Here is an 11,929-nt window from a genome sequence, read left to right on the forward strand (position 1 = left end):
CCATTCATCTTGCTGCCAAACTGAGAAATGGCAGGAAAGGGAAGCTCCTGGCAAGACAAAATGAACAACAAAGAGTGGAGATGTAGGGTTTGGTAGGTGATGATGGTGGCAGCGAGGGTGGTGTATTGGGTAGTGGGAGATGGAGTGGTGGAAGGGGGACAAAGAAGTAGCAGGTGGGTGGTGGAGCTAGAATTGTGGGATGAGCTGGCGCATCATGAAGCAGGAAAGGTCAAAGGTGATGATGTGCAAGTTGCTTACCAGTGTGGCTATAAACCAAAACTGTTCTTGCATGATATGAATTCTTTAAGCTAACTAGGAATGTGATTAAAGGATTTAGGAAACAAAGAGAAATATAGACTTCTTTGAATTCCATCCAGGAAGGAGATTAGCTCAGTAGATAAAAAGTAAAGCTCCTGTGGATCTACAACATATTTTTGTTAGCATATAAACATTTTACAGATATTTTTTTTAAAAATAAAATATATTGTATGAGATTTTAAATCTTCAATCTTTTCCAAATCCATCACTATGGGAGTAATATTTTATGTATACAACAATAATGATGAGAAAACAATAAATCTCAATTATGTATAAATCAATAAAAATACATTGAATAAAATTTCAAATATTCAATCCCTAATAAATAGATCTGGTATATCGCCATCAGATTAATTTTCAAGGTATAGATGACCATAGATTACACTATTGTTAAGCATGTAAATGACCATGGTTTTTACATGATCCAATTTGTAGTCCTTGTTAGTGGTAAGATTTGAGCTTAAACATGGCATTGATCTCTTGTGGACTAATCATAGAAGCAATACTAAAAAATGATCTTAATAATCAAACAAGCCTTATAATGAAGATGATGATGTCATGTGACCTTATATTGGATACAAAAGAGTATAACCCTTTATGTCATTCGTTTATTATTAAAAAAAAAGAAAGGCAAATCTGTACCCCAGCACTAAAAATGTAGCTACTGCCACTTTTAAAGAGAAATGACCTTAACCTGTGTTACAAGAATATGAATATTTATTAAAATGATCTTACCCCATGTGTTACATAAATATGAATATGTCTAAAGAAACTTTGATATCAAACTGTTAACGAACTTCCAATAGAACAATCATTTCGGGCAGTATCTTTTCATTTTTCATGCTACAAAAAACAACTGAAAGAGAACAGAAAACATTCACAATAAACAAGTTAAGATGAATGATGTAGAGAGAGAGAGAGAGAGAGAGAGAGAGCGAGAGAGAGAGAGAGAGAGAGATCCACAATTTAAGGCACTGGATCTCCTTTTCTAGCATATGCATTATTATTGTTCAAGCATTCCAAAAGCAATCTTTAAGTTGGACAAGATGATGACTGAAATTAGAGAAAAGAAATCATTTTGGTATCCTGTTTTGCAATTGCAATAATCTATATAGCAAGATAGAGATGGAACAACCAAATCCAATTTTGAGTTTGAAACAATTGAGCCATCGTTAACTCCAATCTCGTCCCGCTCGAGCTCTGTCTCCAACTAGTTCACAATTTCTACTCCTGTGAGTGGACTTCCAGCATGAAGTTGAAGAGCACAATCACCCACAACCTACAACACAAACCAAGGAGAACAATTGGAACTCTCAACCCAAAGAGCTCATCCAAGTGTCGTAGCAACAAGAATTTCTGTACAATCAGTTCTCAGGCAACTTTGTAAAACTCATGTCTATCAAAAGTAGTACAGTAATTCATCTAGAAAGATTTCCTTTTTGCTTATTCCACAAATGCATTGGTATCGAATTGCATTATCACGTCCAACATTTAGATAACACCACCATGACCTCAAAAATAAATTTAAAATAATTTGCTCAACCTTGTAAAATGCACCCTTCTGCCTAGCACATCGTCACATGCAAAATTATACTAAACTGAGACTAATGGCATCAGTATGCATACCCTACTGTGCACATAGATTCTAATTATTTATTTTGAATGCATTAAATGAAATACAGGCAAGTAATTATGACCACGAGGATACCATTTTTGAGGTTTTCATCCATCTATGCAAATGTTCCCTTCAATTTAGATGTTGCATCAACGTTACATGACGTTAAACAACAGCTGGTTATGTGAAGCTTTTTCATCCATTAAGCTATGTATAAAGGCGCTGTCTCTAGTGTATATCTATTAAAACTAGTTCCATGAAATACAAGCAGACATGAATAGCTAAGCCAACAGTTGGATTATCTGCTGAGTAACCTTAGATATGGTTGATTTATTGATTTCTTGATGCTACGCTATAATTCTCCAACAGTTGGATTTCACCAAAAGCAGGCATGAAAACCTCAAGATGAAAATGCAAAAATGACAAATTAAATTATTTAATACAAGGTGGGAGAAATATAATATATATACCTTAGCCATTGTTCTGTAGGAGTACTCGGTAACACCAGCAACATGAGGTGTGATTAAAACATTGGGAAACTTTAGAATTGGATCTTCAGGATCAAATGGCTCTGTCCAAGCAACATCAATAGCTAAGCCACCCAAATGACCTGATTGAAGGTGCTGATGGACAGCATTGTAATCCAGTAAGCCTCCTCGAGCAATATTTACCAGAAGTGAGCCCTTCAAATGGAATAACATATTAGTAATACCTAACAGTAACATCTCTTCTTCTGTGTCTACATAGCAAACTGTAGCTTAACTCACAATGCACTTCAGATATGACAAAACAAAATTTTATTGTGCGTAAGAGGTCAAAAGAATTGCCAGTTTAAATCTTAGTTTTTGATGTTCCAACCTTTCTCATTGACGAGAGGAATCTTCCATTCACGATACCAGCCTGAAATTTCCATAATTTTTTGATAAGTAAAGAACCAAGAAAGAAATATGATAGGAAAGACAAAAGAAATAAGACCGACTGTTGCAGCATTTAAAGCCAAGCAGGTAACAACTATATCAGCCTCTCCAGCAAATTCATAAAGGTTTTCTGGGCCACCTTTCTTATCAACCAAGTGATCAATTTCGTCATTTGGTGCACCTGAGGCTGGATAAAGGACAGAAAGCAAGAGTCTCAAAACCAAGACAATGCTTATGCTTACAGAACTCAGACAAACATCACACATACCATTTGGTGGCAGTGACACTGAAGTCCAGTTCCTTTTAGTTGCAAGAATTTTAACTCCAAATGGTCGTAGCCTCTTTGCTAGATCAACTCCGATAGCTCCAAATCCCAGAATAAAAACCTGCAGTTTAAACAATCATCAGATGCATGCTATGTGAACTAATAAAACAAAAATTGGACTAAAAGTTCTTAGATATGATAGTATTCTGGGAGGCTAAAAGTAAACTTATACTTGAGGAAAGAGGATGTTGATGTCCCTCTGTCAGACACTTCAAAACACAATTTCTTACCAAATGCAGCCTCATCTCCCAAATTAGGAATAAAAGAAAGCCAAATCTGTGTTAGCCACAATGAGGAATATATTTGTTATCAAGTAATACTCCATGAGATAAAAGTGAACATAGATCGTATGCTGTAATTTGTTATGATTTACAACAAATAAATATACAACTTTTAGTTTCAGGTATATCTCACCAGGTATCATTATTTCTTGCAGCAAGTAACAGAAAAAGCCATCTATGACAAAATGTAGATTGGGTCATGCAGCATTCATAAAATGCATTAGGTCAGTTGCTGAGAAGAAATATGCGCCCAAGGCAAATTATCAGCAAACTTGAAATTTAAAAAAATTGTGACAAATTTCGATGATTGTGATACCAACCACATCAAATAATGCCAGTTGAGTTGGCACTTCGTGCCACTAGTGACATTAGTATTGCCCCATGTAATTCTCATGTCAACCATGTAGAATGCTGCAAGTTCAGTCAGTACTTCATGCCAACACTGATGCTAGAACTAATGCCCCCTTACATTGGTGTAATAATATCACCAGGCTTGACCACGGATGTTACAATAATGGGCCTGATGGCCAATACAGATTAATAGGTGCTTTTCCAGTAGGGTAAAGGGCCTACAGGCAAGCTATACTCCTAATCTCCCGGACACTATACCCTAACATGTCCATTGTTTTCTTATTTCCCCTTTTCATAGATAATTTGTTGATGAACCATGCCAAGCGAATTATAAGTTGAACTGAACCAAAATTCCCTTATCCAAACCCTTATATTGATATATTCATTGTATCTTCTCGCTCGACATTGAGGTTCCTTCTTCATATGCAGACTACTGCAAAGAAGTCAAAGTTCAGCCGAGTGCACCATACCATGCAAAGAAGCACAACCCTAATTCATTCACAAAAATGCAAAAGTCAGCCATGATCTGTCCACCGCTGCAGATACTGGAGAAAACCTAGAAACAAGGTATGAGCTTTTGCTTGTTTTCTTCCTCTTTTTCCTTTTCTTTCTTTTTCCAGTCCTTTCATGCTGCTGAGGCATCTACATTAGCAACACAGAACCTTACTGTCATAGTTAAGATTCCGTTAGTTCTTCTCATTTGTTCTCTTCTTTTTTCTTGTAATCTATGCCATTGGCACACTTTAGTAGCATGCCAGGCGACAAGTGATATCCACAACTTTAAAAGTGTTAAATAGGCTATGAATACAGAACATAACAATGTTAAGCTAATAAATTAATCAAGAAAAGTAAAACATACTGTTTTCCCAAGTAGGGTTTCTCCCACTGGCACTCCTAAATTTTTCAGTTTTACAGCATTGTCCATCTCTTTCTGCAAGAAAACAAAGGCAGCTTACACGAGCAAATCATCTATTGATATCACAAACAAAAGAAACTTCAGATGATGAAAAAGAAAAAGCAAGAATAGGTTTTGCAAGCCAGTGATGGTAAGACACATAGTTTGTATTGTTTCTGCAATTCCTTTTGCAAATTTTGTTTACATTTAAAAGAGCACCTTATATTCTGAATCTAACATATTTAGCAAATTGTTGCAACACGTCAGGTTAGTAGTTTGGTAAAAATAGCACTTTCTTGGTTTGCTGGTTATCAAAAAATGGCACAGAAGAGAGTGAACATGCAAGCTGAAGACTGAAAAGTAACTCAGCAACTTATATTGACTTAACAGAATATGCACGTCCTACCTATTTATTTAATACCATCAACATAGGCAAATAGATAATCATTGATTACATGAAAAGTGTAGTCAACAGTATGATGCATTGTTCAATATATATATATATCAGATTTTCCAACATCATAATTAGTTAATTGCAATAATTGGATTTAGCCACACATCAGAAGTGAGGGGTTTATGATGGTACAATGGTTAGGTGGACTCAGTAACATCAGCCAAAACAATGTCTGCTTACCATTCCACGACCAAAGCCTAGTTCAAGTTCTGTTTGATGAAATCCTCTCTATCATCATATTTGATTCCAATTTCATAGCACAAATTCCTCCCCCACCTCGACAAATAATGTGGGCTAGAGGCTCATAATACCAACTTACAGGATTAGCAGGCCTATAAGCTTGTATTTTGACAACTACAGGTATTAGATCAGATCTATTGCTGTAATGTGCAATAAATAAGTCAGACTAGGAAAGGGATATCCATGTACAGCCCATGAGATATGTCATGATGTGAAGCTACCATTAGACCGTAGGTCTCATATGCCACCAAATAGAAACAATGATTCTGGATTATGTATTGAACCTTGAAGAGAATATCAAACCTTCGAAGGGGGAGTTGTGACTGCCCAATTTATTTATATTAGAAATGGGAAGAACAGTATGATTATATATAAGGCTATGTGGGCTCACCAATGGTAATCCAGATTTACATATTTTGGTCATGTGGCTAAAGGCCCATTAGATTGGCCAATGGACCTATCAGGTTAGGTTGAGACACCATCACAGGTTGCAGAGTAGGAATATTGGGAGTTTAAGATATTCAAAAAATTTTAATATATGCTATAACTAGCTTCTGAAATTTTACCTATGAGACTATGACATCTCATTTTGTCAGTTTTCATTTTCATTTTGATATCAAAAACAAAACTTTATCTAGTCATCTATGTCCATGCAGAGCTTACATGTCTTGTGATCCTCATTAGATTTTGGGTTTTAATTCAATATGACATCAGACAAAGAACTAGACATCATGTAGCAAAACAATATCAAGTAGCAACAGCATTTAGCACTTGACTGCATAAATTGGAACTTATAGCAAAAAAAGGAACAGAAAGAAAGACAACACAAATAGAATAAACTAATAAAAGTTTACAAAATCAAAAACCTACTTGCTTCCTTAGAAGACCCAAAATTAAATATATCGCCATTTCTGCACATGATGCAGCATTTCCAGTACTGCTTCCAGGGATTCTTGCAACTTTAATATTACATCTAGTAGCTGCCTCAATGTCCACTCCTAAAGTGTTGTTGGACTATGTTATAATGTATGCTTCGTTGGATTAGAGATAACAAGTTCACAGTCAAGTAAACTAGTCATAAAAATATCAATGATGGCCAATTGATTAATTAAAAATCATTGATTAATAACTTTCAGGCACCTTCAAGCCCAACACCAAACTGCATTAAAAGCTTCATCTGAACTGCTTTGTCAATAACCGTTGCATCAAAGCGCCGATTTTTTACCACACATATGTGGTATCTGTGAATAACATTAGGCACCTCATCAAGAGGTACTTCATCAACCTGCAAGGAGATACTGAAATGATGACCAACGGAAACAGTACTGGATAAATCTATTCTTAATCTAACCAAATCAAGATCTAAGTCAAATTGGCTATATCTAAAAAATAGACTAAATTATCATTACATGGAAGTGAAAAAGAAAAAAGAATGCTTGCACTGTGTGGTTGGCAAAGGCATGATTTTCAGCATTGGTAAATTGCAGCAAAGATAAACTTTTTTTTTTTGGGCCCGTTTAACTATATTGTAGGAATGTATTGTGATCATTACTCATTTATGAATGAAAAATGCATCTATGAATGAATCTAAGCACAAATCAAGCCATTTGAAAGCAAAAGCAAATAAACTAAAGAAAAAGATCAAAATTTAACTTGAACCACAGAATAATGCAAAGCTTTCATTAAATCGAAACTCGATTTAATGTTTAACTAAAAAAATGTAAAAGTAAGGAGAGGGAGGATTTCAGTTTGAAAAGAAAAAAGAGATACAAAAGGAGGAGGTTACTGGATGAAGAAAAGGGACCTAGGAGATATCAGAGCATGGCCAGTAGCCATATATGCAATGGTCAAAATCTGGACAGACCACCCAGTATGCTTACCTGGTATGAGTTGGTATTTCACTGGTCCATATACCAACCTCCAATCGCACTGGTAAAACCTGATTTACAATCAGATTGGTAAAAACCAATTAATATTTACCACCAGTTCCACATTTTGCCTGAACCGGTACCATATGTACTGGTCCGATGGCCATATTCCTAAACCCTAAACTAAGGATATAGGTATTGCCTGCAATCGAAATTGTTCAGATCACTCCATCTAATGGAGAGATCTTGATTCAACCATGCATTCTTAAGTTTCCTAGGATCTTAAACTACCTAACCAAACCCCCATTCCATCACATAGCCAAGCCAAATGGTTGTACATTTTCGTCAAGTGTATCAAATTCCTTCTTGTAGCTAGTTTGCATTCTGCAGTCACGATCACTACTCATTGTATTTGTTAACCAGCCACTTCTGTGTGAACTTTAATTTGATCTCTTTTTAAATACTAACTACTGCAAATTTTAACCATACTCACATAACTGTAGTTGTTTATCTGTTGAACTTTACGAGGGCATTCTGACATGACCCAGTCAAACATTCTCACTACAATCACTTGTGTATTTTAACAAAGAGAACTAGCCAACATGAGTGCCTATTTCTTTAATCAGATCCAACATGCCTCATAAAAAATTTTGATCCGATAGTCACAGCTGCCTCTAACCACTTATTTTCCGAGTAACCTATGGCTGCAATATTCCACTATTTCTTTAACCAGACCCAAATGCCAACCACAAAAAAACGAAAATTTGATCTGATAGTGCACAGCTGCTTCTAACCACTGGTTTTCCAAGTTTACTGAGCTACTTGAATAACCTATGGTTGCAATATTCCAGTTTTTTTTTTTCAGTTGATTCAAAGACTGGTTTTCTGCTCTGTAATTGGCATGTTCATAGAGTCAAAGTAATTCTAAGAACCAAATAAAACCTGACTGTGCATGAAGACAATGTCAATTGTGCTGATGGCTTGCATGTAAACAGTGACACACATATGGGGGGGGGAGAGAGAGAGAGAGAAACCTTAATGAATGGATAGCCCTTCAAATATTCGCGTGTGTAATTCTGTGAAGCAGGGAAATGGAACCCACAGAATAGCACATTGGTTATGTCATTATGACTCTTCTCCACTCCATCACCCATTCTCAAAAAGTCTGCACTAGAAGTTACAAAAGAAATTAAATTATGCAGCATAATCATTGCTATAAGTCATAATTGTTATAAACTTTTAAGAAGCCAAAGAATAATAGTTGCATCCACAAAAGGAAAAGAAAATAAATTTTATCGACAAACAGGTAAGGTTTCATGCATGCCCCCTGAAAATATAGAAAAGGCATCTAATAATTCAAATGTCCCATATGTTCTCCTAAATTCAAGATTCTTATATAGATGTCCTCATCACCTACATTTGTTTATGAATGTTTGTATAACCCATATTAAAAATCAATTTAACTGAAATTAAATTACCAAATAACAAACTTTCCCTATTGCTGAGCGCACATAAGTCCAAATCTAATGCTGTCCTGAACTGAGTCATAATGTGCCTCAGTCATGTCACACTAGGGTTCTAGAGTCTAAGTAGTGGATTAACAAATTAAATATGAACTTAGTACAATTGGAGAAAAAAACATCCTCATCCTTCTTCTCATAAAGCTAGGAAACACATAACTCCAAATTAAAGTCAGCCCTAAATCTATGCATATTTTACCCCAGTCAAGTTACAATGAAATTCTAGATTCCAGTTAGTAGATTACCAGATTAAAAATGAACATAGTCCAGATAGAAAAATGCATCCTCATCCTTGTTCAATTCAGACAACCACGAATTTAATTAGGAGGGTTAAGAATGCTACAAAAAATTCTTCAGATAACAGCCAGATTCTGATGCTAACCTTTAAAAAAATGTGCTCTAGTTTACATGGTTTAGAATTTAGAATGGCCTATCAATAGTTGCAACTTTCAGAGGTATTCTGCAATGATACAAGAGCACTAAAATGCATGTATATGATTCACTCATTCGACTCTTCCACTCCACTATTTACGTTCATGTGCATGAACCCTCTCCTTAATATTCTAAATTGATAAACTATGTGATTCTAATATAATCTATAGGGCTTAGCTAAATATTATGGTTTCATTCCAACTCCCTTGTCTTCTCTCTCCCACAACCTCTCTTACCAGATAAAATCAGGAATGCACCCTTAATAACCTGCAGATTAATAATCCAAAAACCAAGATGGTTCTGTAATCAGGCTAGGTGATGATGCATCAGCCTTTAAGTATTATAAGAGGTGTGGCCTATAGAAGGTAAAGTTGAAACTGGCTTAATTATAAGCTGGCACAAGGCTTTAATCTAGTTGTCTCCAGAACCTAAATATGAAGTTGTAAAGTCCCTACGTCGTCAATTATAAGCTGGCACAAGGCTTTACAACACTACGTCGTCAGAGAGAAGGCCTTGGCGCTCTAGCCTTGAGATTTACCAATGGTCAATCCATTACCTAAACCAGTACCACAAACTGGCTGTCCAAAGATCAGCGTTTAAAGCACCTGGTATGTCAACCAACATTTAAATCACCCGCTACGTCTTACAACCTTGTGAGTGGTAATTAAGCATACAACAACTTAACAAATCGAATGAAGCAGCTACCCAACTCCCAGTCAATAGCCATCATGCCTTGTCAACTGTTGACCGACAAAAGTCAGCTTGGATTACTGAATTTGATGATCCAGCAACAGTTCTTGAAAAGTAGCATTAATACAACGCTACTTTTCTTTTATGAGTTAAAAGAGTGAATACAATCTAGGTTCATACTAATCAGGTTGGCAAGGACCTCAGGAGAAGAAATCGGGCATTAACCTTCTGAAATCCAAAACCCCTCAATCATCAACCAATCAACTACGATAAAACTTTAGGCCCCTTCTTTAACTCCCCAGGACCTACAGCGAAGTGGGACTGCAGGCAAATCAAGCAATCGAGAGACTCAAGACACCAAAACAAATCGACACGATACGAAAATGATTCACCTACGGAGTAATCGAGGAGGGAGATCTGGGAAACCTCGGAGTCGGCGAGCAGAGACCCGAACTGCGTGCCCTAACAACACTCCCGCCATCTCCGTGACCACGATGCCACTTGCTTATATAGAGCTGACGCAGCAGAGCACCAGCAGGAGGTGCTCGTATGTGCTGCCTCGTGTTGGATTACTTGACTCGTAACTGACGCTGCCGCAGGTCTTACGAGTGCCAATAGCGATTCGAAGAGTAAGTGATTGGAGTCATTCGCGTGGTCCCACGTGGTAACTATAAGGGCTTGTTGGGCATGACGGAAAAAAGAGAAAATAGATATTAAACCTTTTTAATGGTTTGGACGGACGCTCGGTGACGAGGAACAATATTCCATCCCATCGAATGACGTCATGTGGCGATGCTCATTCCAGCCAGTAAAATATATCCACGTCGACGGATAACGTCGGAAGATATCGATATCATCGTGTCGACATACCAGTTTTGAAAATACCGATAGATTAGTTTAGAATATATCGTTGTCACTCACTATGTTACCGGACCAGCATGGAAAGATATGAATATCTCAACATCAAATACACATTAGATGTGTTTTTTAGAAGAAAAAAAAGAATATCTACGATATCCTGATTTTGATGTGTGTTTAGACATGTTATATCATCGATTTCATATAGACGAATCTAACCCATTGTTTAAAAAGAAAGTTAAGATAGAATTTAGATAAATAACATATATATATATAATTTCATGTCAAGAACTTTAAATATTTTTAAATTATCTATTGGCAATGCATTTGTAAATAGACATAATTTTTTTCGATTTATAATTTAATTATAATAAAATGTTTTCACTCCTTATCTACAACTCGTTTTTTTTATTTCTTTTCGTCCTCCACTTAATCATTTGAGGTGACATGAAATAATTAAAAATAAAATGAATGATAAAGTGAGATGAATTGAAGATCAAGAAGAAGATGCGAGAAATAGATTTTTAATATTTATCCTAATAATTTAATATTTTTGAGGTTATGTATACTCTGTAATAGTTTAAAAGATGTCATCTTCTAACTTAATTATATTAATCGAGAAGATATTACTTCGAGCCTTTGTAAATTATCTAATAGGATACATAGGGTGACGAAAAGAGCTTGTGATAGTAGGGTGTATAGCTGAAGATAGTAAAGAAGTAAAAAAAAAAAAATACCGAAATGTATCATCCGTATCGGGTGGTACGTACTGGTCCGATAGGTTACCGGTACGTGGACCGTCCGGTACCGATACAGTACTATACTGTAACACTATTACAATATAAAAATATATATATAATTATTCGGTACACCAGGGTGTACCGCTAACGTTAGTACGATACGATAAGACGAATCTTGTTTTAAATAATAAGCTCTAATTTTATCTAAATGAGATTTGTATTGATAGTTCCTTTTTTTACTATATATAATATTATTATTTTTATTTTTTTTATATTTCTAAGATATTTCGATGTAAAAGAACATAAATATCTCATCATATATTTTTTCTTTCTCCTCGTAAGCAATGTTCGTGAAGTCCACTAGACAAACGTAAATACTCTTCACATTCTATTTTTATTTTATTTTATTTGTTTTTATTTTTTTA

General features: G+C 35.7%; 1 protein-coding gene across 5 annotated transcripts; it reads right to left on the reverse strand.

The window, feature by feature from the left end:
* Positions 1-1,299: 1,299 nt before the first annotated feature.
* On the reverse strand, positions 1,300-10,457 carry LOC135584890 (uncharacterized). Of its 5 annotated transcripts, none has more exons than XM_065140702.1 (10): positions 10,303-10,457; positions 8,299-8,429; positions 6,537-6,681; positions 6,267-6,394; positions 4,667-4,738; positions 3,119-3,236; positions 2,913-3,037; positions 2,792-2,833; positions 2,404-2,616; positions 1,300-1,597 (listed from the first exon to the last, which is right to left on the reverse strand). In XM_065140702.1, exons 1-10 carry the CDS (start codon positions 10,385-10,387, stop codon positions 1,529-1,531), a joined length of 1,128 nt encoding a protein of 375 aa, XP_064996774.1. In that variant the 5' UTR covers positions 10,388-10,457; the 3' UTR covers positions 1,300-1,528. The 5 variants fall into 5 exon arrangements, with proteins under 5 accessions (XP_064996774.1, XP_064996775.1, XP_064996773.1 ...); XM_065140703.1 differs by having other exon boundaries at positions 10,333-10,440; XM_065140701.1 differs by having other exon boundaries at positions 8,299-8,434; positions 10,299-10,402.
* Between the last annotated feature and the right edge of the window lie 1,472 nt (positions 10,458-11,929).

This window comes from Musa acuminata, chromosome BXJ3-3, assembly GCF_036884655.1.
Source record: "Musa acuminata AAA Group cultivar baxijiao chromosome BXJ3-3, Cavendish_Baxijiao_AAA, whole genome shotgun sequence".
Lineage (NCBI taxonomy): Eukaryota > Viridiplantae > Streptophyta > Magnoliopsida > Zingiberales > Musaceae > Musa > Musa acuminata.

Bases quoted from the DNA above. Each gene is read 5' to 3' on its own strand.
- LOC135584890 (XM_065140701.1), bottom strand. From the start codon at position 10,387: ATGGCGGGAGTGTTGTTAGGGCACGCAGTTCGGGTCTCTGCTCGCCGA. The intron at 6,395-6,536 runs GTGCCTGAAAGT...ACAACACTTTAG, and splicing joins GTTTGGTGTTGGGCTTGAAG to GAGTGGACATTGAGGCAGCT. The intron at 1,598-2,403 runs GTATATATATTA...TTTGTGTTGTAG, and splicing joins CCTACAGAACAATGGCTAAG to GTTGTGGGTGATTGTGCTCT.